The 27,881-nt window shown below is 49.4% G+C and overlaps 1 protein-coding gene across 1 annotated transcript in view; it reads right to left on the bottom strand.

The window, feature by feature from the left end:
• The window catches only part of MTARC2 (mitochondrial amidoxime reducing component 2), a 28,819-nt gene extending 22,337 nt beyond the window's left edge, over positions 1 to 6,482 (bottom strand). Inside the window, exons 1-2 of the mRNA XM_002717499.5 lie at positions 6,099 to 6,482; positions 634 to 807 (exon numbers count right to left, since the gene is read on the bottom strand). Coding sequence (XP_002717545.1) covers positions 634 to 807; positions 6,099 to 6,385 — 461 coding nt within the window. The 5' untranslated portion in view covers positions 6,386 to 6,482. The remainder of the gene's footprint in view (positions 1 to 633; positions 808 to 6,098) is intronic.
• Positions 6,483 to 27,881: the final 21,399 nt, after the last annotated feature.

Here is a 27,881-nt window from a genome sequence, read left to right as displayed (position 1 = left end):
CTCCCAGAGCCAGCCAATCCCAGAAGAGAGTAAACCAGTCATCCTGCACGCATGCCTTTCACATGAAAGAGTCCACACCACCAAGTACCTCCCGTGAGCCCTTTCTTGCTGGGCTGTACATCCTAACCACCCCAGGGCCAGGCAGCAGACAACCAGGGACAACCTCCATGCCCCACAGCCTGCTGAAATTATTCAACCTGGCCAACCCGAAACCTGGCCACCTCCAGGCTTTTGTTTTTCCTGCAGAAACCACGTGAAGGCTGCTGACCGCACTTGCCCTTTGTTGCCTCTGCCTGCTGATGAACCTGGCGCTTTCCCTTGTGACCCCATGCAGCATGCCATGCCTCCCATTCTAGAAATGTGTGAGTATAAACAGGTTCTTTCTGCAGGACAGTCACTGCTGGGTCCGCAGGCCTTAAGTGATTCAACCTAACCCTAGGTACCAATGAAACAATTCTCTGCGTCACCCACTCGCACCTGAGCACTGGCCCAATCCTGACCCAGACTATATGTCTCTTAACTAGTTCCTTTGCCAATTCCATCACCTCCTGAACAAACAAGACAGAAAGCAGGGAGGAACCTAAAGTTAAACCAAATCTGTTGCAGTTCGTGGAATGTCCCCAGCCAGAACACCTGCAGTCATGGAGTGTGTTAGTGGAAGGTGGCCTGCTGGGTAACACCAGCTGGTCCATCCCCGGAGCGCTGAAGATCAGGCTGTTTTTCTCATAGCTGATGGAGACCAACACAAGGCGAGGCTCCTGCCGGGCAGTAACCATGTGTCCATCTTCCTTGATCACCAGCCAAAACCTGCAGAGAAGCAAACAAGGGCACACTCAGAAAATTCTCCTCCATCTTCTCAACAGTTTCCCTCTGGTTTTCTCAGAACTCTCTGCCTGCCTGTCCAGGGACCCAGCACTTATCTCTGGATCATTACCAAGGACCAGCCCAATTCTTCAGGTCTACACATTGGTGTCCCCAAAAGGAGAGTGTTTAATGAAAACAGCCCTGGAAACAGACAGTCTAGCCCATGCATAAACATCTACAGATTTGAAAAACAGGAAATAAGACTGGCTTAGCAGCCTTCCCTCATGTTTAGGCTTACTTGGTTTGGGGCTCTGCTGCTATGGTCAGAAGCTTCCCTGGAGCCTGTTAAACATCTCTTTGATCCCCAGGGAGAGCAAAATGCCTTCCAGGGATGGTTCAAAGCTACTGGCCCAAGGGTCCTGGAAGCCCTGACCAGGTCTTGGGATGCTGCAGCCTGCAGAGAATGCGGACGCCCTCTTCTCTGTTCACCTCACTGTGACTTGCAGGTCCTATGTCGGCTAACTTTCCTCTTTCTGCACAACTTCCGGTGCAGTGGACAAAGATTCACGGTGTCATGTATTAGACAAGAACTCCCAACTTTGTATTCCCCTGGCATGAGCTGAAGAGTGACCCAATCAGTCATGCTTTTATTTACAGCAGAGCACAGATTCGCAATACACTGCACAAATGATCTGGCTGCTAAAACAATTGTTCCTCCTGTAGGAAAAATTAAATCTCAAGAACACTATAGGACCTGCAGACAAGTGGAGGGGGAGAGGAACTCTGTGGGCACTGGTGAGAGAGCAACCATCAAAAGCCATAGCTTCTCCAAGTGTGGACAGGATCAAGAGGGCAGCCCTTCTAAAACAAGGGGCAGCTCCTCCCAGGGAGACGTCTCAAACTATGACAGGGACCAGCAGCCATGCCAGTGGTAACCTTGTGATGACATCTAATATGGAGTGTCGGGAGCTCAGTCTCTGCACTTTGCTGACCCTGGCAGATGGTCTTGCAACTAGAGCCTCTCTATCGACAGAGTCCCTTCCATGCAGCCAAGCCAGCAGACAATGCCGGGCTAGCTGGCATTAGTGGCATGTGAGGGTGTGACAGGTGATGGCATGTTAGGAGTTGTCTTGGCTACCTCCTTACCAAGAGCTGGCTATGCTGGGCCGCAGTGGGTACCTACCCCTCTGAGGAAGCCAGTGTTGTCTTCGTAGGTCTTTGCAGAGCTCTCTGCTCCACTCATCCTTGGGATGAGTTCTGTAACAAGGATCTCTGCCTATTTCATTATAGCCCCATCTCCTTGGGGCTGAGCCCTCTTCCCTCTTCCCTGCCTCACCTTGGGTGCAGCGGCCTGGCTGATCCTGTGCTATGGTTGGAGTATATCCCCCTGAATTTCATGTTTTGGGAAAATAATTTCCAAATTCCTACGTTAATGATACTCAGAGGTGGGACCTTTAGCAGGTGAGTGCTCTGCCTGCAGGAATGAATCAATCTCTTCATGGATTCACGGGTTGTCAGGGGAGCAGCTCTGTCATAGAAGCAAGCTGTCTCGGGTGCACTTGCTGTCTCACCACGTGATGCCATCGGCCATGTTACGATGCAGCAAGAAGCCCTCACCAGATCTCAGTGCCGCCCTCTTGGACTTCCCAGCCTCCAACACCAAGAGCCCAATAAATCTCCGTTCTTTATAAATTAGCCGGTCTCAGGTATTTTGTTTAGCAACATGGACTACAGCACCTGCTTTAGTTAATCTTACCAAAGCCTGCACCCTTCACTTCCAACACGCCTCCATCCCCAGACAGGACCCCCCTCCTCTGAGATGTGCACACAACCAGAACAACCAGAACACACTCCAACTGGAGTGACAGCCCAGGTGCACATCAATCTTTTTTTTTTTTTTTTTTTTTTTTTTTTTTTTTTGGCAGGCAGAGTGGACAGTGAGAGAGAGAGAGAGACAGAGAGAAAGGTCTTCCTTTGCCGTTGGTTCACCCTCCAATGGCCGCCGTGTCCAGCGCACTGCAGCCGGCGTACCACGCTGATCCGATGGCAGGAGCCAGGTACTTATCCTGGTCTCCCATGGGGTGCAGGGCCCAGGCACTTGGGCCATCCTCCACTGCACTCCCTGGCCACAGCAGAGAGCTGGCCTGGAAGAGGGGCAACCGGGACAGAATCCAGCACCCCAACCGGGACCAGAACCCAGTGTGCCGGCGCCACAAGGAGGAGGATTAGCCTAGTGAGCCGCTGCGCCGGCTCACATCAATCTTGTCAGCGCCTCCATGGGCTGAGCATTCTCACGCCCCATCCATCTCTTTCAAGAGAAGCCCTTCCCTGTGGCTATCACTGCTGCCCTTTCTAAAGCCTGTGGAGGGGAACTGCTGGGGTTAACAGTGGGAAGGGGTGGCTAGAGGTCTCTTGCTACTCACTTCGATCAAAAAGGCAAGTGGTGCCTTGCAGGGGATTCAACACTGGGGCAGGACAAAGACAAGGTTGCTGTCCGTGGCATGCCCCAACCACCTTGTTACTCTGTCAACCTAAGTGACATTTTTCATCTCTGCACACAAATCATGCCCAGTGAATGAATAATTAGCTCTGTCCTGCCAGACCTGAGGAAAAGAGAACTCTGGAGTATGGATTTTTGTCATGACCAAGCTGTCCCTACCTACCCTGTAACACTAAATGTTGGTATCTTGATTTGACAGGTAAAACGTGAGCATGCAGTAACGGGATCTGTGGGGGAGCTTCAGGCTCAGACTCCCCAAAAGCAACTGTGACCTCTGTGACCAAACACAAAGGGGAGGTGGAGCCCAAGGCATGAACAAGCTCATTTCTCAAGTTACAGGTAGACCTGGGGAGCAGGAGGAACTGAGCCTCAAAGTGGAGAAAGCAAAATCCCCCCAACACACAGGGAGTGGGAAGGGAAAGACACACTGGGTTATATACTGAGAGATTCCTTTCTCCAAGAGATCAGGGCTGGCTTCAGAAGCGATTTGGAGAGGTGCAAGTGATCAGATGTAAGTCATAGGTGGCTGGTAGGAAGAGCAAGGATTTGCAAGGTCAGGGAAGGCAGCCAAGCCCTGCCAGCATCTGCACCAGAGAGCCAATGCCAGTATTTGGCTGGGTGGACTTTAAACACCTTAAAGCTCAGGTACTCAACCAAGCTCAAGTACAAACATGCTGAGAGCTTTGAACAAAATAGCTCTAGAAAAGTGAGGCACAGCGCACTTGCAGAGGGCAGTCTCAGCTCCTCTGAACCATTTCAAAGACACAGGTTGAGGAATTAAATGAGTCCTTTGCCCACATTCTAGGAATATGCGTAGTTGTGTTCTTGTGTTCTCATGTGGAGGCAACAGCAGCTATCAAGCAGAGTACTTTCAAAATTTGCTTTCAAATTTTAATGATCCTTCATTTTTAAAAATATCTAGGTGAGATGGGGTCTTAGGGATCATCAAGTTCAACCTCTCATTCTCCAAATGACAAAACTGAGGCTCAGTGGAGTTAAATGACTTTGTCCAAGCTCTCCTGATCCCTGTAAAATCCCTGTACTTTTACATCCCATCCTAGTTTCAGAGAAACAGTGTGAGAGCAATGCTCACCCAGGCCTGAGTTCAAATCCCTCCAGCACATACTGGTTTTGTGATCTTGGGTGAGATATTCAGCCTTTCTGATATGGTTTCCTTCTCTGCAACAAGGAGGTAATAGTATGCAACCCACACCATCCTTAGGAGTTTCAATAAGATAATCTGCAAGACAAGGTTTCACCAGCTGCTGCATATCAAGAGCAGAAGTGTTTGTTTCATGGCCCTCCGGCCACTCTAGTCTCTTCCCTAACTCCACTCCCTCCCAAGCACTCGTCCTGGGAAAGTTGATCCAGTTCTCTTTATTGTAGGATGCTAGCGGGAGCAGGAAAACACAGGCAAGGACACATCCACTTTCCCGGGTACAGACTGTCACAGCAAAGCGGTAACAATGCAGAGTGGGAAAGCAACCATTTTATTCTGATGATCAGACGATCCATGGAGAAGAACCGGAAATCTGTGAAGGAACTGCACTCCTTCACGCACGGAAGGGAGCAGTGTGCGTCCATTTTCTCTGGTTGTGTATCATGGGCATGTGCTGCTCCCAGTTCTTGGAGGGTGTCCAGGACTGCTGTGCCTGAAGTCCTTTCAGCGACAAGCAGCCTTCTAAAGCCCTCCACACTGGAATAGGCTCCAAGCATCACTTCGCAGTGGCTTCGGACAAAACCCCTGAATTCCTGCATCGGAATCCCTTGTAGGGAGGGGAGAATTAAACTTCTAAACAAGTTGGCTTCACTCTTGTTGATTCTGAGTCAGTAGTCCTGCCTGGGATACCACTCTCAGGAAACTGCAGTTTTAAAACCTCTCCAGGATTAGAAATCTGGAATGGGGAAGGAGGATGGACTATCTCCCGTGTGATACATGGTCTACATACGCAACACTTTTCTAAAGCAAGTGATGTTTTCCAGTGCAACGAGAGCCCATATTCTCCAAGAGGACAGCAGAGCACCCACGCGTCCTGCAGTGGACACAGGGCAGCAGGTGGCCTTCCGCTAGCAGGTTCCTTGAATGACCAACTTGCATATTTTACCCCTCCCCCAGCTAAATCATCCCAGCCAGATAAAAATCATGGGACTCCTCAAATTGAAATTTCTGCATCGTGGGCCTCATGTAGGGAAGGACTGTGCTCCCAGATTCCTGGCTGAGGACCACAGCGCCCCTGGGAGAAGTGGATGCACCATTCTCCTAATAGCCCCCCAGCCCCGGGGGTAGGGAACTCTCCCTCACAGCCTCCTGCTACCCTCCCTGCCCCAGAAGAAGAGCAGACTCCGCTGGTTATTTATTAAAGTGGAGCAAACCTCACAGGCACAATTCCCAGGATTGGAGAAGCGGGAGGAACCAGCCCCAGCAAGGCTGAGCCAGTGTGTTTGAACAACACTAGGGCTTTGCTTTGTTCCTGTCCACTGTCAACGGCATCTTAATTTTCTGCTATTGGGCTTTATACTAAGACAGCATGGGAAGCCTTGCAGGCAGCAGAAGCCTCAGAGATAAGCAGGTCAGAGTCCCTCCTGCCACAGAGGAGGGCCGGTCCAAGGGGGCAGGGCTGCCTACTTCACCAAGTTCAGACAGGAGCTTGACCTCCCCAGCTAAGGGATCAAAGGCCAGCCCTCAGTCTCCAGAACGCAGGAGGCAAATATCTAATCTCCTTTCCCAAGAGGACAAGCCCCACCTCCTGCTCCATGGCTTGCCCGAGAGGCCACGCGCCCGACCCGGCCGTACCTGTCCCGCATGTGGCCGCTGCGCAGCCCCATGGCCGTGCACTCCGCCGCGCTCACCGGCACCCCTTTGCAGGACTTGACCGGGTAGATCCAGAGCTTCGCCACGGTGCCCACCTGCTGCAGCTGCCGGCGCCGCCTGGGCCGTGCGCGGCGCCAGGCCACAGCCCCCAGCGCCACTGCTGCCAGTCCCAGGGCGGCGACCCCGAGCCACCCGGGCCGGGATTGCGCGGGGAGGCGCAGTGCGGGGAGGCCGAGGCCAGCCAGCGCAGAAGAGCCTGCGGCGCCCATGGCGAAGCGAAAGCCTGAATACGGACGGCGCAGCAACTGGGCCTGAGAGAACGAGCTGGCACTCAAGGTCTCGGGCGGACAGGCGGAGCCAAATCGGCTCCGGCGCCGGCCCTTCCCCCGCTTTCCCCACAATGGTCGGGATTGGCTGCCCGGAGTAGGCAGGGCCTGGAATCGGGTGCCAGAGGCCAAGAGGGCTTGTGGAGGGTGAGGTCCAGCGGCCTGGGGGCGGGGGGGGGGCGGGTACACACCAGCTCCGTTCAACTAAGCAGTTGGGCTAACAGCAGAATTTCTTAGACATGGTAAGGTTTGAGGTCATTTGTTTATTTTTCAAAAGAATGTCTCTTTAACCGTGGCATGGAAGTGGAAGAGTGGAAGGAGGCCAGCCCATGAGATCCCTGCCCCCTGGAGAAGACGCCCCCTCTTGAGGACAGTGTGGGAGGAGCGTGGGGAATGAGGGGGAACCTCAAGGGCCAGGCTCCCCAGGCTGTTTGTTGTGAAAAGTGAAAGTAAAGCCAGGCCTGAGCTGGCCTCCCCACCCGACAAAACTCCCTGTCTGAAATCCCAGGCTGGTGGGCTCAGCCTCTTGAATCCCCCTCATGGCCAGGACTTTTGGGTGTTTTCAGCCCGGCCACAGGAGTGAGGTACTTTAAGTGTAAACTTGAACCTGACCCCCTCTGCCCCTGCAGACTCTGGAGAGGGTCAGAGCCCGCCGCCCCCCGCCCCCCCCCCCCCCCCCCCCCCGTCAGAGAGCAAGGAGCTTGAGAGCCGCACTCCCGGACAGGCAAAGGTCTTATTAGTTACTTATCAGCATTGATGATAATCAATGCGTTGATTATTGACCAGGCTTTGCACCGACTGGCACTGAGGATTTGAAGTTTAGATAGAAGAAGCCGGCCCTGCACCCAGGAGTTCACTGGGCTCCTGGGAAGTCTGGTGCCTCCCCTGCGACTCCAGAAGATGGTGTGAGAGCCTAGGCATGTCGAGATGCAGTGAAAGTGGCCAGCCTTGTGGCACAGTGCATTAGCCGGCACCCCATGAGTGCCGGTTTGAGTCTCGGCTGCACTGTTTCCAATTCAACTCCCTGCTAATGCACCTGGGAAAGCAGAAGATGATGGCCCAAATGCTTGAGCCCTGCCACCCATGTGAGAGACCCGAATGGAGTTCCAGGCTCCTGGCTTCAGCCTGGCCCAGCCTCAGTCACTGTGGAGTCACTGGGGAGTGAAAAAGCAGATAGAAGATTTCTCTTTCTCCCTCTGTCTTTAACTCTGCCGTTCAAAAAAAAAAAAAAGAAAAGAAAAAAAAATGTAAGCCAGCACCGTGGCTCACTTGGCTAATCCTCTGCCTGTGGTGCTGGCACCCCGGGTTCTAGTCCCAGTTGGGGTGCTGGATTCTGTCCCGGTTGCTCCTCTTCCAGTCCAGCTCTCTGCTGTGGCCCGGGAAGGCAGTGGAGGATGGCCCAAGTGCTTGAGCCCCTGCACCCGCATGGGAGACCAGGAGGAAGCACCTGGCTCCTGCCATCGGATCAGCGCAGCGTGCTGGCTGTAGCAGCCATTTGGGAGGTGATCCAACGGAAGGAAGACCTTTCTCTCTGTCTCTCTCTCTCACTGTCTAACTCTGCCTGTCAAAAAAAAAAAAAAAGATGCAGTGAAACCATAACAAAGGAGCAGCTGCATTTCAGCATAGTGACATTTTCAGAAGAAGGAATGTTTGCAAAGAAAGGTGAACTTGAGGAGGGATTTGGGGAGGGAGTGGCAGCAGAAGAGATTCTGGGAACATGGGATGGCCTGAAGACATGGAAGGAAACAGAATACAGCATGTTTGTGCCCCAGCAGCCATTCTGCTAGATCAGAATGCACCAGGGTCTGGGCAGGTGGCAGGAGCTAAGGCAGGAAAGCTAGGCAGGGCCCAGATGAAGATGCACCGTGTCTCTACTTCAAAGAGCAGTTAGCATGAGCAGACTTCCAGGTGGGAAGGTCACTCAGGCTGTTTAGAGAAGAAATAACACCAAGGGTGGTTAGATGCAAATGCCCAACTTAAGGCTGAAGAGTTCCCAAAACAGGGAAAAATAAGAATGTGGGTGGAAAGGGACATGTGCATAAGTGAGGTACATCAGCAAGCACGGTATGGGTTGGACTCTTTAGTCTTACCAGCTATTTGTTTCTCTTTCCCCTTTCTCTGCCTTTTCCTTTTTGATTTATAAGAGCCATTGGAAATCAGGAACATTTCTCTTGGGGAATTCCCTGTGGCCCTAACATCTCATACAGGCATCAGTTCAAATCCCAACTGCTCCACTTCCAATCCAGCTCCCTGCTAATACACCTGAAAAGCAGTGGAAGATGGCCCAAGTCCTTGGGCGCCTGCACCCAAGTGAGAGACCTGGAAAAAGTTCCTGGTTCTTGACTTTGGATCAGCCCAGCTCTGGTCATTGCACCAATTTGGGGAGTGAACCAGCAGATGGAAGACCTCTCTCTGTACCTTTGCCTCTCAAATAAATAAATAAATAAATCTTAAAAAAGAATAAAAGAAAAAATTCCCTTGGAGCTGGCACTGAGGCTTGGCAGATAAAGCCACCACCTGAGATGTCAGCATTCCATATGGGCACTGGTTCATGTCCACTTCTGATCCAGCTCCCTCCCAATGTCCTAGAAAGAGCAGCAGAAGATGGTCCAAGTGCTCGAATCCCTGCCATGCATTTGGGAGATCCAGATGAAACTCCCGGCTCCTGGCTTTGGCCTGGCTCAGCCCTAGCTGTTGGAGCCATTTGAGGAGTGAACCAGAGGATGGAAGATCTCCCTCTCTCTCTAACTCTGACTTTCAAAATAAATAAATAAATCTTTTTTTAAAAAAAAAAGGCCAAAGAAATTTTCTCTTTATGCTTATATGTTTCAGAGCCCTTGATTTTTCCTCCCTAGTTAGTCATTTGTGTGTGTGTGTGTGTGTGTGTTTGGCAAGCACTGCTTAAAAAGAATCTCTCTTCCTAATGAGGAGACATGGTCTCAGAGGCACTGAGATTATACCTAAAGAAAACTGTCAATTGGCATAGCAACCAAGGAAGCAGAAAAAAGGCCAGTCTGAAAAGCAATTACTCCACTTGCCCAGCCAGGCCCCCTCGGAGGGTAGGTTCCCAGTAGCCACCAGAAGCACTGATTATTGCCACTCCATACGCTCACTTTCCTGGGGAGAGGAGCACATCAGGTTATCAGGCTGTGAGGATAACTCAACCTTCAACTCCCAAGAAATCTTATGAGCCAGAGCAAGCTATAATATTGCATCAACCTCAGTGATTACCACCCAGATCATTCTAGCTTCCTCCCCTCCCTTATCTATAAATTTTAAACACACGCTTCAGACATACTGCTAGTAAATAAAGTAAGAAGCCGTGGAATCGGACTGGGCCTCTGCACTGGGCTCAAAAGATGAAACCAATATTTAATTTAATCACAGGAACTGAGTTTTGCCTGGTTGCAAAAGGCCCTGCAGCCATTTAACTGATGAAGCTATAAACAATTAACTAGTTAAGCTGTAACCCATTGACTGGATGGTTGACTAAGCTGTAACAAATTGAGTAGTTTCCCATGCCTCACATTTAATGTTCTATAAATGTTGTTGGCTCATGTTGTTGGAGTTCTCAGAACCTGCTCTCCTTCTGGGAGCTGCTTGATTCACCAGGGTTTGCTTTGCTTGAATAAACGCTGTTCAGTAGATGCTATTAAACTGAATTGGTCTAAGGGATCTACGGGATTTTCTTTTTAATCAGGGTCACAAATGGATACATCTGACTTTACCCTTCAAGGAAACAGTTTCAATGTGTCCCAGGTATTTGACTTAGATGGCAGCAGACACTGAGGCTCTGTACTCAGTATCAGCTGGCTTCCCCATTCCCTCAGGTGTGCATCTCTGCACTAGGCATGGCTGAGCACCCAATGATGGCCACCTCCTGGGCCCTCTCAGTGGCACACAACATGCACTAAACCTTCTCTCTCAGCAGGGGTAGGGAGTGAGAAGTTGGGCATTCTCTGAATGCCAGTGTTTGAAGTCCAGGTGTTTATTTTATCCAACAACAGTAGAGACATAGCCTTGTCCTCCACATCTTAATTACTGCTGAGAAACTGGTGCCAGTTACAGGCTACAGTTTTATTAGACCTATGTCCCAGAACAGATTACCTGACCCACACCAGTTTGGCCCTTCACCTCTCCCATGCAGTTCCTAAAGGAGTTGGAATAGTGGGCCTCTCCCGGCTACCATGATTACATTTCATTGACACTGCCAGAACTTGGCCTCTTGTTCTGTACACCCCACCATCGTGATGCTGTCACGACCCAGTCCTAAAACTCCAAAGCTTTCCTGACACAGGATGCTTCAGACTCACCCTTTCTCAGCTGAAACCAGGGCATAAACCCTCTGGGCTGCACCCAGGGGTTCTTTAGTGAAGTCCATGCTGCATTGCACTAATAGGCATCTTTACTAGTCAGTGCAGGGTCTTGAGTAGGAAAGTGGACACTGACTGCTCATACCCAATTCTAATGAAAAATTAAACTAGGGCTATGTTAAATAAGCAGGAGGCCGTTGGCCTGGGGCTGTCTTGCATACATTGAGACTCTATGTTGTGAACTGCACCCTAACTTAGTTGATACACACACTAAAAACCAAACTTGGGTGTATAACAAATAGCTGAAGCTCAGCCAGTCGCAGGCAGGCAAAGGTTCAGCCTATCACAGGCAGCTAACTGATCAGTCTAGGTGAAAATGAGGTACTGCCTGGCTGTGATCAACCAAACTGTTTCTGCGCTTCACTTTCTATTCTGTCTGTAATGGCTCCTTGCCCTGCATGCAGAGCTGAGCTGTCTGAACCTCTTTCATGAATCATTCTTTGTTCAAATAAACTCTATTCAATTTAATGTTTCTAAAGTTTTTCTTTTTTTTCTTTTAAAGATTTATTTATTTATTTGAAAGTCAGAGGTTACAGACAGACAGAAAGAGACAGAGAGAGAAAGGTCTTCCTTCCATTGGTTTACCCCCCAAATGGCCGCCACGGCCGGCGCTGCGCCGATCCACAGCCAGGAGCCAGGTGCTTCCTCCTGGTCTCCCATGTGCATGCAGGGGCCCAAGCACTTGGGCCATCCTCCACTGCCTTCCTGGGTCACAGCAGAGAGCTAAACTGGAAGAAGAGCAACCAGGACTAGAACCCGGCACCCATGTGGGATGCCGGCACTGCAGGCGGAGGATTAACCAAGTGAGCCACGGCACCGGGCCCCTAAAGTCTTTCTTTTAACAGGTACAATGTGTAGGGTATTTGTTGGGTTAAAAAAGCGCTATCACAGTTTTGGAAGAGAATTGCAACTCCTTCCGTTGAATATCCATACACAGATAGATGTGGGAGTATTTGTCACTTCATTTCGTTTTGGTAGTGCTTCATTCATCTGGCGCTCGTGATTTTCCTTGGCTCGGGGAAGAGGACTTGCCTTCCCACCACGGCTCTGTTCTAATGCACAGCAATGGCGACAGCACCTGCCTTCTACAGGACTTCACAGTTTACAGAATTTGACACCCAGCGAGTGAGGCAGGGTTGAACTTTGAAGGAAGGTTGCTGTGGAGGAGGCAGGTAGTGCTTGAGTTGCCTGGAGGAGGCTGGATGTCCGCCTGGAAAGTTCCCCATGCGAGGACTGGCCAAGGCAAAGACATCACAGTTCCGAGTCTGCTTTTGAGTGAGGAAGCTCACTGTTCAGTGCCCGTGAGCTAATTGGGCTGAGGGACTCTAACCTTTGCTAATAAGGTTCACCAGTGACATACACCGAACCATCCATGTCATGTTATTCATTCCTAACGGGGAATATCTCTGCATGCCCACAAGCTTGCACATCACATGACCAGGATTTCCTCTTCTTCCCAAGGAGAAATTGAACAGGAAGAACAAACCAGCTCCAGAGGTTACCTGTGTGTTAGTCAGGTGCCTCCTTCCGGTCACAAGGAGGAGACACCTGTTCCCATCATGCAAGAGTTAGGGCTTTGTGGCCAGGATCCCCCTCCCACACAACCCCGGGAGACGATGTCCCAGCACTGGTTCAGCAGAGCTCAGAGAGAACAGGCACAGGGCAGACGGTGGTCCAGGGGCGAACAGTTTTCACTGGCACCCTGCTCCGTGCTAGACGCTGGCATGTGGGCTTTGCTAACAATGAGGAAGACAGTGTCTCCCATCCCAGGAAGCCATTAGACTGCTAAGGTTACAGGTCTGTGACAACAGGCAATCAGCTCACACGTGAGGGCAAGACCAGGGGCCACAAGAGCCCGCTAGACTCAGGCCCCCCTGGGGACAGAGAAGCTGAAACCTGACTGATGAGAAACATTTGGCTAAATGAAGGAAGGGGAACAGAGAGTGTGACGTGTTGCGGAACTGAATTCAGTGCTGGTTGCAAGTGAGGCAAGGCTGAGAGGAAGCAAAGGATGGGGAAGGTAAACAGGCACAGAGCGTGGGGGGAATTACACTGTGTGCAGGGGAGTGTGAACTTCGTCCAGAGGATATGGAAAGATGGACTGTGTGGCTGGAAATATGAGGCAGAAGGAAATTTTCACTTGTACACATATGTTTATATCTTTTGAATTCTGAAGCATTAAAATGATTGCTTTTTCAAAAATTTGAAAACTGTTTAAAAATATTTTTTTTATTTGACAGGTAGAGTTAGACAGTGAGAGAGAGAGAGAGAGAGAGAGAGAGAGAGAAAAGTCTTCCTTCTGTTGGTTCACCCCCCAAATGGCCGCTACAGCCAGAGCTACGCTGTTCTGAAGCCAGGAGCCAGGTGCTTCCTCCTGGTCTCCCATGCGGGTGCAGGGCCCAAGCCTTTGGGCCATCCTCCACTGCCCTCCCGGGCCACAGCAGAGAGCTGGACTGGAAGAGGAGCAGCTGGAACCTGGCACCCATATGGGATGCCAGCACCGCAGGTGGAGGATTAGCCAAGTGAGTCACGGCACCGGCCCCTAAAAATATTTTTTAAAAAGTATCCTGGGGCCAGCACTGTGGCACAATAGGTTAATCCTCTGCTTGCGGCGCCGGCATCCCATGTGGATGCTGGTTCTAGTCCCAGCTGCTCCATTGCAAATCCAGCTCTCTGCTGTGGCCTGGGAAAGCAGTAGAGGATGGCCCAAGTGCTTGAGCCCCTGCACCCATGTGGGAGACTGAGAAGAAACATCTGGCTTCCGTCTTCGGATCGGCGCAGCTCCGGCCGTTACAGCCATTAGGGTAGTGAACCAATGGAAGGGAGACCTTTCTCTCTGTTTCTCTCTCTCACTGTCTGTAACTCTACCTCTCAAATAAACTAAATAACATCTTAATAAAATAAAATAAAAACAAAAAAGTATCCTGTCTATAAAGAGATTGGCAGTCAGTAGGTTCTGGGTAAGCAAAACAAACAGCAAATAGACCTCATGGCTTCCAATCTACTCGTGTTATCCAAGCTTAATGGCCCATGACTTTGGGTGGATTCCCAATATCACAAGATGCAGTGACAAACCGTTGTAACAAACAACATCAAGCTGTTTTACTGGAACCGGGGCGAGAGCTTTGAAAGCTCAGGGTGGGAGCTGGGCTATATACTCTGCCTGCAGGCTGGTGGGAGATGACGTGCACGTAACCTGGGTTTTGAAGAGTGTAGGCACTTCAGAAATGGACCTGAGAGGAAGACTCATTCTTCAAGGAGAAATACAACTTCCTGCAAAGGCCTGAAACGTTCTAGGAGGGGAAGGGTTCGGTAGAAAGACTGGGGCAGCCTTGGCAACCACAGGAGGGGAAGCTAACAGATGAGAGCTAAGTGTGGAGGGTTGCGTGCCGTCTTCCAGATGAGAATTATTTTCCCACACTCTTATGAACGTATTCTGGAAGCTGGTGAATACAGTCCTTTAGGAAAATTGATTTTTCCCCAGATAACAGAAAAAAGTTAACTTGGAAGAATAAATATTCTTATTTCATAATTTTTACTGAAAACATTTAGTTTCTGCTGGTTCATACAAGAAGTAAAATCAGTATCTAGCAAGCAAATACAAATAGAAAAATCTCAGAAGCAATTGAATAAGTTATTCTTTTTTTTTAGCTTGTTCTCTTATTGTCCTTATAAAATATTCTCAGTTGTGATTTTTATGTTACATAAAATACTCTCAGTTACTAAGATTGTTGCTCAATTACGTGTCAGGATTAGCTATTATCAGTGTTTCATCTTTTACACAAGAAATCAAGACTTCCTTATGGCTTTGCAGCCCCAAACACCAGTACTCAAATTGTTTTGTTTGGCTTATTCAGTTGGTTCAGTCTGCAAGTTACCGGCTTGCCTTAAAAATTCAAGCTATCTGCTCTGTATTCTGTGGAACAGAAATCAAGTGGACGTGATTGCAGCCTGCCCTCTTTAGGCATCATCCCGCTTGTCCGGGCCCCAGTCGCCTCTCCCCGAGTTCAACCTGACCCCTGCGGACCTCTGTGTCCAACCGGGAGAGGCGCAGCCTTTCCCAGGCAGTTGCTCCGCACTCCCGCCAGGGGGCGGTGTGACCAGGGTTTTGGAGAGACGGGCGGGGAGGAAGTGCGTGGCGCTGTTTCCACCCGGGAAGTGAAAGGAAATCGTGCTTTCCTTCCTGGCGTGTAAGTGCTGAGGAACAACATCCCGTGACCCAGCGCAGTAAAGAGTCGAGATTAAGAGCCACTTAGAGGCCAAGTGTTTTCAAAGAGGCCGAGGAAAAATAAAGCCACACTTTCTACTACTGCTGACATTTGAGTAATGCTTTGCAGCCCGTAAAGCTGTGTGGGAGACAACCGGTTAGGTGATCCTCTCGGCCGCGGGGTGTCAGAAGTAGGCTAAGGTGTCTATTCCTGTGTGGTTAGAGGAGGAAAGCAAGGAGTGGACAGACGAGAAGGAAGGAGCCGGGAGGCAGAGCTGCCCCTGCAGACTGCCTACCGCGGGGTGCCTTCCAATAGCCAGGATGTGACATCCAGCTGCAAGTCCCAGGTAGAGTAAAACCTCAGTTTAACAAATAGTTGATCCAAGGAGCTTTCCAGGCCTTAACCGTATACAGGAAGTGCCTTGGTATCCCTTTGATATCAGGCACGAAGTTGGTGGAGTTTGGACTGATGGCACTGAGGGCCCTTGTCACCTCTGGCTAACCTGACCCTGGGTGTCCCCCAGGCTCCTGCAGTGGCCGTGCCCACGTGCCTTGTGGCTTTGATTTTGAGGATGTTATCAGCCAGGATGCAGAGTGTGGCTTCCTCTCCCAGCGTTCAGTTGCTTTTTCGCTGTTTGTTTGCTTTGGCTGCTACAGGGAGATTTTCTTTTCATCTGGGCAGCATGTGCAGGGCCTGGAGTGAAGAAAGAGGGCTCGAGCAGGATACAGTCGTCTGGGAAGGGAAGAGAATCTCCTAGCTTGGGGCCACCCTTTCCAAAACAAGGCCCCTGTAAAATAAACGCCGGCTGATATTTCCCTCAGCCTCCCCCTCGCCAAATACTCCCCGCTCCCAAAAAATCATACAAAGTGTTCCTCATCCATGCTTAGCCACAAAGCAACCTTGATTTCCTAGGTCCTCTTCTATTTTATTCATGCATCCATTTATTTATTTATTTTAAAGATTTATTTATTTACAGAAAGGCTGAGGCAAAGAGAGAGAGAAAGGTCTTCCATAGCCTGGTTCGCTCCCTTCATGGCTGCAATAGCCGGAGCTGCGCTGATCCGAAGCCAGGAGTCAGGAGCTTCCTCCTGGTCTCCCACACAGGTGCAGGGGCCCAAGGACTTGGGCCATCTTCTGCTGCTCTCCCAGGCCATAGCAATGAACTAGATCAGAAGTGGAGCAGCCGGGACTCAAACTGATGCCCATATGGGATGCCGGCACTGCAGGCAGCAGCTTTACCTGCTATGCCACAGCACCAGCCCTCCATTTATTTATTACTTGAGAGTTTTTTAAAACATCTTTTGCATGACCAGAAACTATGACTATGACTATAACTATGATCTACTACTGTACAACACATGTATTGTAAAAATTATTACCTTCTTTTAAAAAAATTTTTGCTTTGTTTATTTGAAAGGCAGAGTTCAGAGAGAAAGGGAGAAACACAGAGAGGGAGAGGTCTTCCATCTGCTGATTCACTCTCCAAATGGCCACCATGGCCAGCCTGTGCCAAACCAAGGCCAGGAGCCAGGAACCAGGAGCTTCTTCCAGATCTCCCATGTGGGTGCAGGGGCCCAAGCAATTGAGTTGTCTTCTGCTGTTTTCCCAGGGGCTAATATTATCAGGGAGCTGGATCAGAAGTGGAGTAGCTGGGAGTTCAATAAGCACCCATGTGGGATGCTGGCGTGCCAGATGGTGGCCTAACCCACTACTTAGAATGCCATCCTCTATTGTCTTCTATATATTTTTTAAAGATTTATTTATTTTACTTGAAAGTCAGAGTTATACACAGAGAGAAGGAGAGGCAGAGAGAGAGGTCTTCCATCCCCTGGTTCACTCCCCAATTGGCTGCAATGGCTGGAGCTGCACCAAAACAAAGCCAGTAGCTTCTCCCTGGTCTCTCGCATGGGTGCAGGGGCCCAAGGACTTGAGCCATCTTCCACTATTTTCTAGGCCATGGCAGTGGTGCAAGCATTTGGGCTCTCTTCTGCTGCTTTCCCAGAAGCATTAGCAGGGAGCTGGATCAGAACTAAGCAGTTGAGATTTTAACTGGCACCCATATGGAATGCTGGCATTGCAGGCGGCAGTTTTACCAGCTGTACCATAATGCCCTCCCTTGGGCTATAGTTATTAATTGTGCTATGAGTATTTGTACACTGTTTTTGTAAGAATATATATTTTCAGGCCGGCACCGCAGCTCAATAGGCTAATCTTCCGCCTGCGGCACTGACACACAGGATTCTAGTCCCAGTCGGTGCGCTGGATTCTGTCCCGGTTGCTCCTCTTCTAGTCCAGCTCTCTGCTGTGGCCTGGGAGTGCAGTGGAAAATGGCCCAGGTCTTTGGGCCCTGCACCCGCATGGGAGACCAGGATAAGCACCTGGCTCCTGCCTTTGGATCAGCGCGGTGCACCGGCCGCAGTGCGCCAGCTGCAGCAGCCATTGGGGGGTGAACCAATGGTAAAAGGAAGACCTTTCTCTCTGTCTCTCTCTCTCTCACTGTCCACTCTGCCTGTCAAAAAAAAAGAATATATATTTTTGGATTCTTTGGGTGACTATAGGAGTAGAATTTCTGGATCACATGGTCACTATGTCTATGTTTAACTTTTTGAGGAACTGCCCAGCTGTTTTTCACAGTGGCTGCATGATTTTACATTGCTACTGGCAAAGTATAAACTTTTCTTTAGTTCTCAAACAATGTTATGGACTCTTTAGATGATCATAATGGAGCCTGTTGTCAGACAAGGGGAGAAGACACCTAGCAGCACCCCTCAGGATATCGGGTAATTGATCTCTCCCTAGCCAGGTAGTGAACGGATAGGCAGGTCAGTGGTGGCATGGGGCAGATATACACATCTCTTGAACTCATCAATTCTCGGCTTCTATTTTGGTGTTTGGAGATTGGCAAAATGTCTGAGACTATTTAATAAACGTCCACTTCAAGTGGGCAGAATAGTCCAGGCCTACATTCTGTCCCCTTCCTGTAAGACTCCTGGAGTCTCTGCGATCTGGGCCTCAGAGGATGGTTGTGGCAGAGACAATGCCCTTTGTAAGTGTGTGGAATGTTGAGGAAATGTGGGAGGACTTCTAGAAAGGCCCTCTTTTCATGTTCCCTTCAAAGTATGCAACAGAACAATACTAACATCATCCACGAATTCAGTTTAAAGGACGGGGGTGGTGGGAGGTGTGGGGGGAGCCAATGCATTCTGCTATGGAAATTCCATCAACTTCCTAGAAAACGAACATGTCGTGTAGTTCATCTATGGAATGGTAGCTGGAGGGGGGATTTTCCTGGGTGTTGCATGGGAACGCAGACCCCCAGTCTTTACAAGCACAGATAGGTAGATGTCAATCAGACCTTTCAGCCCCTCCTTGATTTGCCTGTGTAACATAACAGAAAATTAACTTGTCTGAACGATGTGCTAAAACACTTGGTGACATTCACAGGAGGAATTCTGGCTGGTTTTAGATTAAAACTTCTAACAGAGGAGCTTTAGAGAATGAATCCTCCTATAAAAACCAAACTCCACAGTAGTTACTGTGGGGAGCAACTCGGACTAGACTAAGTTACTGGAATTAAGACTTATTCTATGCATCTGCTCTCCCACAATATGGCGCTGAGAAGGGAGAAGCAGCTTCTACACAGCTGCCTCCAGTTCAACCAATAAACTGTAGGACCTACTCCTGATTGGAGGAGAGCAGCGTACTCGGCGTGTGGGTAGCAGAGTTGGGATTGGTGGAAGAGGACTATAAAGGAGGAGAGAGACAACATGCACCAGGAACATCTAAGGGGAACATCTATCTGAAGGAACACCTGTGCAGCCCCCGAGAGAGCCGGCCGGCGGTGTGCCGCTCCCCCGCGGAAGTGGGGAAAGTGGCCAGGGGGAACCGCCCTTCCACGGAGGTGGGAGGGACGGTAGCCAACCCGGGAAGAACCAGCAGCAAACCCGGGGAGGGCCGAGCAGACAAAAGAACAGCGCAGGGTCCTGTGTCGTTCCTCCACGAAGAAGGGGAGCGACATAATGGGGCCGTGACTTGGATATGAAGCCTAGGCAGGGTTTAGTGTCGTCCCTCCACGAAGAGGGGGAGCGACAGTTACCATATAAACAGTTTGTATAGCAAATATAAAACTTCAAATAAACTCTTTTACTTTGACTCCAAAGTCATTTTTTCTCTCTGCCCCTCTCTCAGCAATTACAATGGAGAACCAGTCGATTTGTTTTATGTTTTTAAAGGTTTATTTGTTGATTTATTGAAAAGGCAGATGGGCAGAAAGAAAGCGATACCTTCCACTGATGCATTCCTCAAATGTCCACAACAGGCCAAGGCTAGGCCAGGCTGAAACCAAGAGCCAGGAACTCCATCCCGATCTCCCGTATGGATACAGCAAGGACTCAAGTACTTGGGCCATCATCTACTCTTTCCCAGGTGTGTTAGTGGAAAGCTGGATCACAGTGGAGGCCAGACCAGATCCTGGCCCCAGCCACTCTGTTAAGGGATGTGAGTATCACATGCAGCGGCTTATCCCACTACACCGTGACACTCACCCTGAGAACCAGTAGGTTAAGAAATGCTCACTCCACCTCACCCTTCCACTGTCTTCCATGTGATTGTTTCTTTGAGAGTTGTTTATTTACCACACACTCTAATGTTGACACATATGAAGTGAGAGTGAGCATTTATTGTATTTAAGTCTCCCTGGGTTTACAAAACAAATCCTGGGGACATTCTTCTCCCTAGAAACTGAAAACCAAATGTGTGAAATGCACATGCAGATGAATATATAAGTAAGCAAATGTGGTAGCAGATAAAAAGTGCTGAAGGTCATGAGGGAATCAAAGGAGTGAGAAACAACTTTTGGCTGCAGTCAAGAGAAAGGTTGCTTGTTGTTGAAAAAGGCCAAGGGGAGACTTTGAGTCGGGATCTTACCATGGCACCAAGGCAGCTGTTAAGAGAGGTTTAAAAATGAAATGCCCAGGGGCCGGCGCTGTAACATAGCGAGTAAAGCCACAGCCTATAGCGCCAGCATCCTATATGAGTGCTGGTTTGAGTTTTAGCTGTTCCACTTCTTTTTTTTTTTTTTTAAGATTGATTTATTTATTTGAAAGTCAGAGTTACATAGAGAGAGGAGAGGCAGAGAGAGAGAGAGAGAGAGAGAGAGAGAGAGAAAGGTCTTCTATCTGCTGGTTCACTCCCCAGATGGCCACAATGGCTGGAGCTGTGCCGATCCGTAGCCAGGAGCCAGGAGCTTCCTCCGGGTCTCCCACATGGGTGCAAGGACCCAAGGACTTGGGGCATCCTCCACTGCCTTCCCAGGCCATAGCAGAGAGCTGGATCGTAAGTAGAGCAGCTGGGTCTCAAACTGGCGCCCATATGGGATGCCAGCGCTTCAGGCCAGGGCATTAACCTGCTGCGCCACAGCACCAGCAGCTATTCCACTTCTGATCCAGCTCTCCGCTATGGCCTGAGAAAGCAGTGGAAGATGCCCAGTTGCTTGGGCCCCTGCACCCATGTGGGAGACCGGGAAGAAGGCCCTGGTTCCTGGCTTCAAATCAGCCCAGCTCTGGCCATTGCAGCCATTTGGGGAGTAAATCAGTGGGTGTAGGATCTCTCTCTCTGTCTCTCTCTCTCTCTCCTCCCCTCTGCCTCTCTGGAACTCTGCCTTTCAGATAAATGAATCTTTTTTAAAGGAAATTCCCAATCAGATTTGGGGTGATCTGCTCTAGATGCCCAGTTACTTGGTGAGTTTTTCTATCTGTCACATCTAGGCTTGGATTCCTCCTTTTGTTGCATGAATAACTGTTTTTAAGGCCTAAAAGCCCATTTGTTACTGCCCATTTAGTTCCCAAAATTAAAACGCATCAAAATGACAAATGTTTTCTGCCACATCCTGCACTTTTTGAATTTAAAATCCTATTTCTGGATGTTGCTTTCCAGTTCAAGGTTTTTACCGCTTGTCTTAGTATTTCAGAACCATAAGAAAAGGAGAAGCTTCCCTCAATCATATGTACAGGACTGTATGTACCTTAGGGCCTTAGCATTCTTTGAGGAAGGGAAGACAATGTGGACTACAGTGTTGTGCTGGAGCCCACAAGTCTGGAGCCGACAACTTCTAAAGCCAGTTATTAGGACTCCCAATGAAAGAAATTCCAAAAGCCAATAAGAACTCAGATGAGAGGCATGAACATCTGCCTGCTCCAGCTCCGTTATGATCCCACTGGGTAGGAGAGAATATTACAATAAGGAAACAAAAGCCTCACCAACAGAAACCTGGGGGTGGATTTACTGCTTTGCCATGGTTTGACACGGTACAGAGCCTACTTCCATTGTCCATTATGGACCGGAACACATCCGGCAGGGACAAAGGATCTAATGGTAAACAAGACAGAAACTGTCTTGCCTTCCAGGTGGCCATGATGAATTCAAGAGCATTTCTTGTGTTGCATTGGGAAAAACTGATTGCTTTCATTTTTGCAAAATCCTGGCGCCCTGAAGAAACAATGACTAGAAAGAGGAGTCTATGGCCTTGGTAACAGCGGCCATCAAAGCAGAAACTCTGTTTCCAGGAACAGTGGAAAACTGAGACACCTGCAAAAACGTTTTTGGTAGTGTTATTGACAGGCAAAAGCAACCCAAATGTCAACAGTGGCCTGGATAAATTGTAGTGTGTTCATATAACAAATAACATACAGCAATAAAAATGAACAAATCCTAGCTGCCTACACACACACAATGAGTGAATCTTAAAAATAATTAGCCAAAGAATCCAGACACACAATAATAGATAAATGCATGACCCCCTACAAAGTTCAAACTAGAGAAACCAGAACAGAAGGTTAAGTAGACAGAGGTAACTGTCAGTAGAAGCAGAGTGACAGCCATGAAATTAGACTAAGCTTCCTCAAGAGGGGAGAGCAGGGGATGTGACTGGACGGTGCCTGGAACAGTGGTGGTTACACAGATATTCACTCTACAGTTTGTCCACTCTATTGTTATGCTTTCTGCACTTGATGTGTGTGTGCTGCTGGGGAAAATGAGACTGCCAACCCAGTAACCACACAGCATAGAGACGGGAGAGCAGCAAGCACCCCCCTAGCCTTCATTATGCCCTGGGGTAGAGCACAGGGATCTACAGGGCTGCATAGGAGACACCAAGCGGGACCCTGGTCCTTAGGTGGAGGTGCTGCTTTTAGGCTGCATGAATGGGGAGCCACTCCTTCCTGTCATGATCAGGGGCTAAGATCTACTTGTAGGAAGAAAAGAGAGCCCTGGTGCTTCCAGTCCCACCCAGCACCGCTGCGTTTGCAGCTGAGGGAGCAGCAGCCAGGAACTGCGGTCCAATCCCCGCAGGTGCCGCGTGTCCAGCTGTTGGGGCAGTGGTGAGTTCCGCTGCCTCAGTGTTCGGCCGGGATGGATCGCGCTCTGACCTCCTACAGCCAGGGTTCCTGGAGGCCTGTGGGAGGCTGACTCCTTCTCTGGGAGGACGTCCACAGAGAGTTAGCCTCAGCTCTCATACGTTATTTCACAACACAGAAAGGAAAGGGAGATGTGGCAGGCAGAATAGCAGCTCACCAAAGATGTCCGAATCCTGATCTCCAGCTCACTCCTGTGAGAGAGGACTGGCAGCAGATATGGAGATGGAGCGATGACCCTGCGTGATCCAGGTGGGCCCAGTGTAATCCCAAGGCTCCCTGGAAGGGAAAGAGGAAGACGAGAGAATGAGAGAGGGAGGTGCAATGAGGGCACAGAGAGGTCGGAGCCACGTGATTTCTGGCTTTGAAGACAGAAATTGGCCAGGAGCCAAGGAATGTGGGCGGCTCCCAGAAGCTGGAAAAGGCAAGGCCAGAGAGAGACTTAAGAAATTCGCAAATACGTGGAAATTGGAAACTTGTAAGGAACCTAGTAAGAAAACAACCTTATTTTACAACGGACAAAAGAGCTGAATAGCTAATTTTCAAAAGATGACATACAAATGGCTGACAGATAAATGAAAAAAATGCTCAGAATTACTAATCATAAGGAAAATTCCAACTAAAAACCACAACGAGGGGTGGGAGTTTGGTGCAATGGTAAAGACACCCCTTGGGACACCCTCATCCCATATCAGAGTAAAATCGGAGATGACCCCCTAAAATTTATACAAAAATGTGTCCCTTTAGAGTTCCCCAGAAGTGCTATCTGGGGTGCCACATATGCTACCAGAATTTGGGGTGCCATATGATTTCACCATATGCTTATTAATAAATCCCCAATATTAATAAACAAAATAGGGTTCTTGCCTAATATTTAGAAGAATTCTAAATACCAGCACAGATAAATGAGGCAGCATGGTGCATTTTAAGCTTTTGTTTAGTGAGAAAGATGCATAGGAGGGGGGCTTCCAAGAGAGGAAAAAACCCAAAGGGCTGGTGGCAATGGGATTTTTAAGTACACTTTTGAAGGGGGGAAAAAGAAAAACTTGACAATCAGATTGGCATTCAGTTACCAGGTGGGGACAAAAACCCATCAAAGGGCCTGATTTACAATTCTCCATCCCGTCTGGCCTGCTAAGGGTGGGTTAGGTAACTTGTTTTCACAGTAAACTGTGAGCTCTGGAAGGGCTCCCTTGCTATCCTCATGGTAAATTAGGAGATTCCGTAACAAGGGGGGCAGCCTGTTTGTTCTTGCTGAAGAAGGAAGGAAGCAGATATTTTACACCCCAAATCCCACTGGGACCCCCTGACTACCTGTTAACCCATCTGACTCCTCACATCTTCAAACAAAATATGAATAAGTAAAATTTTTTTAAAAATAAAGAAGGAAAAACAAAGTACATTAGTGGATATCTAAGACTAGAAGGGAATAGGGAGTGACTACTAATAGGTGATGGTTTTTGGAGGTGGTAAAAATGTTCTAAATGATTTTTGTGGGGCAGGCATTGTGGTACAGCCCCTCCCAGCCAGAGTGTCTGGGATCAAGCCCCACTCGCGTTTACAATCTAGTTTTCTGCTAGGGCACACCTTGGAGGGCAGTAGATGATGGCTCAAGTGCTTGGGTCTCTGCTACCCATGTCGGCCACCCATCTAGAGTTCCTGGCACCCAGCTTAGTTTTGGCTTGACCCAGCCCTGGCTGTTGCAGGCATTTGGAAAGTGAACCAGCAGGTGGCCCACTCTCCCACTCCCCCTCCTTCTAAGCCTTTCAGAAATAAAAAATAAATAATAAATAAAGTTGAAAAAGAACAAGTACTTAAAATTTTTGATTTTGGTAATGTTTGTACAATCTTGGGAACAGAGTTTTAAAAAGCACTGAATTATATACCATTAATGGGCAAAGTGTATGGTTTGTGAGTTATGTCTCAATATACCTGCCTTTTTTCCCCTTAAACCGACTGTCCTTGTGTAGAAAGCCTTGTTCAATTCAGAAGGTACTGCAAGAACTTAAGAACAGGGCTCATAGTCTACTCAGGAAAACAAGTCCCTTACAAAAATAAATAAATAAATAAATAAATCTGCAGTTCAGTACGGTGATGGAAAATGAGTTCCACTTTCAGAGCTATGGAATTTCGGAAGAGAGGTCCATCAGGCAGTGGCGTCTGAGATGGGGAGATTTTCACAAAAAGCTAGAACTTCTGCTGGACCTGAAAAGGTAGAAATTCCCTTGTCAGAAAGCAGAAAGGAGATGAGAGTGTGATCTTGCAGGTGGCTCACCACCTGGACCAGAGCAGAAAGGATGGACTGTCAGGGAAGTGTGCTGTGAGATTGGCTCCAGCCAAGGGTTTGTGTCAGAAAACAAAGGAAAAATCTTAAAAAGTCAATAGGTGGGGCTGGTGCTGTGGCACAGTGGATAAAGCTGCTGCCCACAGTGCCGGCATCCCATACAGGCGCCAGTTCGAGTCCCAGAGGCTCCATTTCTGATCCAGCTCTCTGCTGTGGCCTGGGAAAGCAGTGGAAGGTGGCCCAAGTCTTTAAGCCCCTGCACCTGTGTGGGTGACCCAGAAGAAGCTCCTGGCTCCTGGCTTGAGATCAGCCCAGCTCTGGCAGTTGTGGCTATCTGGGGAGTGAACCAGCGGATGGAAGATTCTCTCTCTCTCTCTCTCTCAGCCTTTGCCTCTCTGCCTTTCAAATAAACAAATAAATCTTTTAAAAAAATCAGTAAATTACAATGGCCTATTTTTGTCCTGATTTGCATTTCTATTATTAGGAGTGAAGTACTTGAAATGCTCTTTTTCTTTTTTAACTTACATGAGTTCTGTGTAAATTAATTATTATATAATTCATGTCACACACATGGGAGTTTTTTTACATTTAACTCACAACTCTGAATTTTGAGTGAGAGTACTACATGGTATTAGAGGTTTATTTGTGTTTTTTTTTTTTTTATAAGTAGTGAATTGTCTCAGCATTATTTACCAAGTCATCCATGTTTTCCACGTGGATTTCACATGCTTCTTCATCTCACCAACAACAGCTCCAAGTGGGGTGCAGCTTTGGAAGCACCTTGAGAAGATGTGCCCAGGAGGCAAAGCCAGAAACCTGCCTCCTGAACCAGTGCTCAGCGGTTACCATGTAAGCCACACAGTCGCTCCACGAGATGCTGCCGAAGACCCTGAACCTGTCTGCCGCGGTCTCCCTGGGCGGTACAGTCACCAATGATTTTCCTTCTATTCAAATCTTCTGTGACAAAATATTCAGAAGACAAGCAATAAAGAGCAATAAAACAAAAGCACTTTCAGGACGCTGAAAGCCTATAATGTTTGCAAGAAGGCAGCTCCAGGTACGTGGCTGGGTCTATATGACGTTTATCGGGGTCCAGGGGCTGCGAGAGATCTTCATGCCAGAGGCATCCTGGCTGGCTCCCCTCAGAGGCCATCACAGAAGGATGTGATCCTAGGACCTCATGCCTGGTTCTGATCCACATGACCACTAGCTCTCCCCTCCCGCCTCCTTTGCCTTCTGCATCACCAGGAAGACCGGCCTTTCATCAAATGACATGGGGGTTGGCCTCAATAGAAGGTGCTGCGTGCATTTCCCATGGGGAGAAGGGAATTCCAGCAACACTTTTCTTGGTGCAGGCCACTAGTCAGTCCCTTGGAGAAAGCGGCATGTGGTTTAAGCAGTGAGACTGAGAGCACAGGTGTCTCAGGACTGCTGGGAGCTGAGGACAGGTGAGCTCCAACACCCAGCAGGGCCTGAGGGTCACCGGAGGTGGCTGCTGCTTTCTGCCACACACGTAAGGAACAGCCCTTGCCCTGTCTGGAATGGACTGTGAAGCAGACCCCAGGGCCAAGAGGACCCTGCAGGGAGAGGGAGTCCCAGGAGTCTCTGCCTCCCCAGGGAAGTCAAGGCCAAGGACTGGGCCAGCCCCGTGACTGCCTAGGCTCCAAGGTAGAAATGACAACAATGGTGCAGGAAATGCTGTGGCTGCAGCAGAAAGCTCCAGGTCTTGGCCTTGCAGGCTGAATTTCTGGCTCAGCCGAGAGGCATTGTGCAAATTAAACAAATAAACAGCAGTCTTGGCCTTGAGCTCCTCCGCTTCTCCCCCCACCTGCCTCCTGCCCTATTGCTCAGGCTGGCATCCCAGAGGAGTCTGTGAATTCTCTTTCCCTCACCTCCACGCCAGCAATCCTGCTGCTTCTCTCTGCCGCACACAACTCCAGTGAGCCCTCCCTTTCCCAAGGCCCCAGGCCACAGGCTCCCTCTGGGCAACCCAGTGGGCCCTTCCACTCCTCCCCGCTTCTGTAATGCTCATCCAGGCCCATTCTGTCCCCACAGCAGCCAGGGTCCGCACCATGGAATGGATCCCATGTTCCTCCTCCTCCTGCTTGGAAACCACTGAAAGTGTCCCCTTCACATCCTCTCACTGAAGAGCCCACAGAGCCCTTTCCTGCCCAAGTCACCTCCCCATGTGTGGGGACCAACTCGGACTAGACTGTTACTGGAATTAAGACTTATTCTATGCATCTGCTCTCCCACAATATGGCGCTGGGAGAGGAGTAAACAGGTGCCTCCAGTTCAACCAATAAACTGTAGGACCTGCTCCTGATTGGAGGAGAGCAGCGTACTCGGCATGTGGGTAGCAGAGTTGGGATTGGTGGAAGAGGACTATAAAGGAGGAGAGAGACAACATGCACCAGGAACATCTATCTGAAGGAACGCCTGTGCAGCCCCCGAGAGAGCCGGCTGGCGGTGTGCCGCTCCCCCGCGGAAGTGGGGAAAGTGGCAGGGGGAACCGCCCTTCCACGGAGGTGGAAGGGATGGTAGCCAACCTGGGAAGAACCAGCAGCAAACCCGGGGAGGGCCGAGCAGACAAAAGAACAGCGCAGGGTCCTGTGTCGTTCCTCCACGAAGACGGGGAGCGACATAATGGTGCCGTGACTCGGATATGAAGCCTAGGCAGGGTCTAGTGTCGTTCCTCCACGAAGAGGGGGAGCAACACCCATGGAACCCCACGGCCACCCTCTCCTCTGGCTACACTGTCTTCCCTTTCTGAAATAATGCTCAGTACCTGCCCCGGTGCAGGCGGTCCTTCCTCTGACAGCTTTGTGCAGCTCTGTCCCCTGCCTGGACACCTGTTCCCTGGCTGTCATGTCTCGGACACTCACACTGTGGAGCTCAGAGTTCCAGAAAATTCTATGGGGACCATGAGAACAGCTCTCAGAGAGGACTCAGTATCTGGCCCTCCAGCCTCTCCTCTCTATCCATCAGCATTTTATGTTTCCTTGTTCACTGTACGAAATGGAACAAAACCAAAGCGTATCTTCCTCCTGTATAGTCAGCACTCAAAAGAGAACACTTCTGACACCACGTGCATAAAGGATTTTCCCCATACACCAAGTGGTTGTCCAGTGTCCACTAATGCAACTCAGTTCTGACACCATCCAG

The sequence above is a fragment of the Oryctolagus cuniculus genome, chromosome 13 (assembly GCF_964237555.1).
Source record: "Oryctolagus cuniculus chromosome 13, mOryCun1.1, whole genome shotgun sequence".
Classification (NCBI taxonomy): Eukaryota; Metazoa; Chordata; class Mammalia; order Lagomorpha; family Leporidae; genus Oryctolagus; species Oryctolagus cuniculus.
This window is presented reverse-complemented; position numbering and strand designations above follow the sequence as displayed.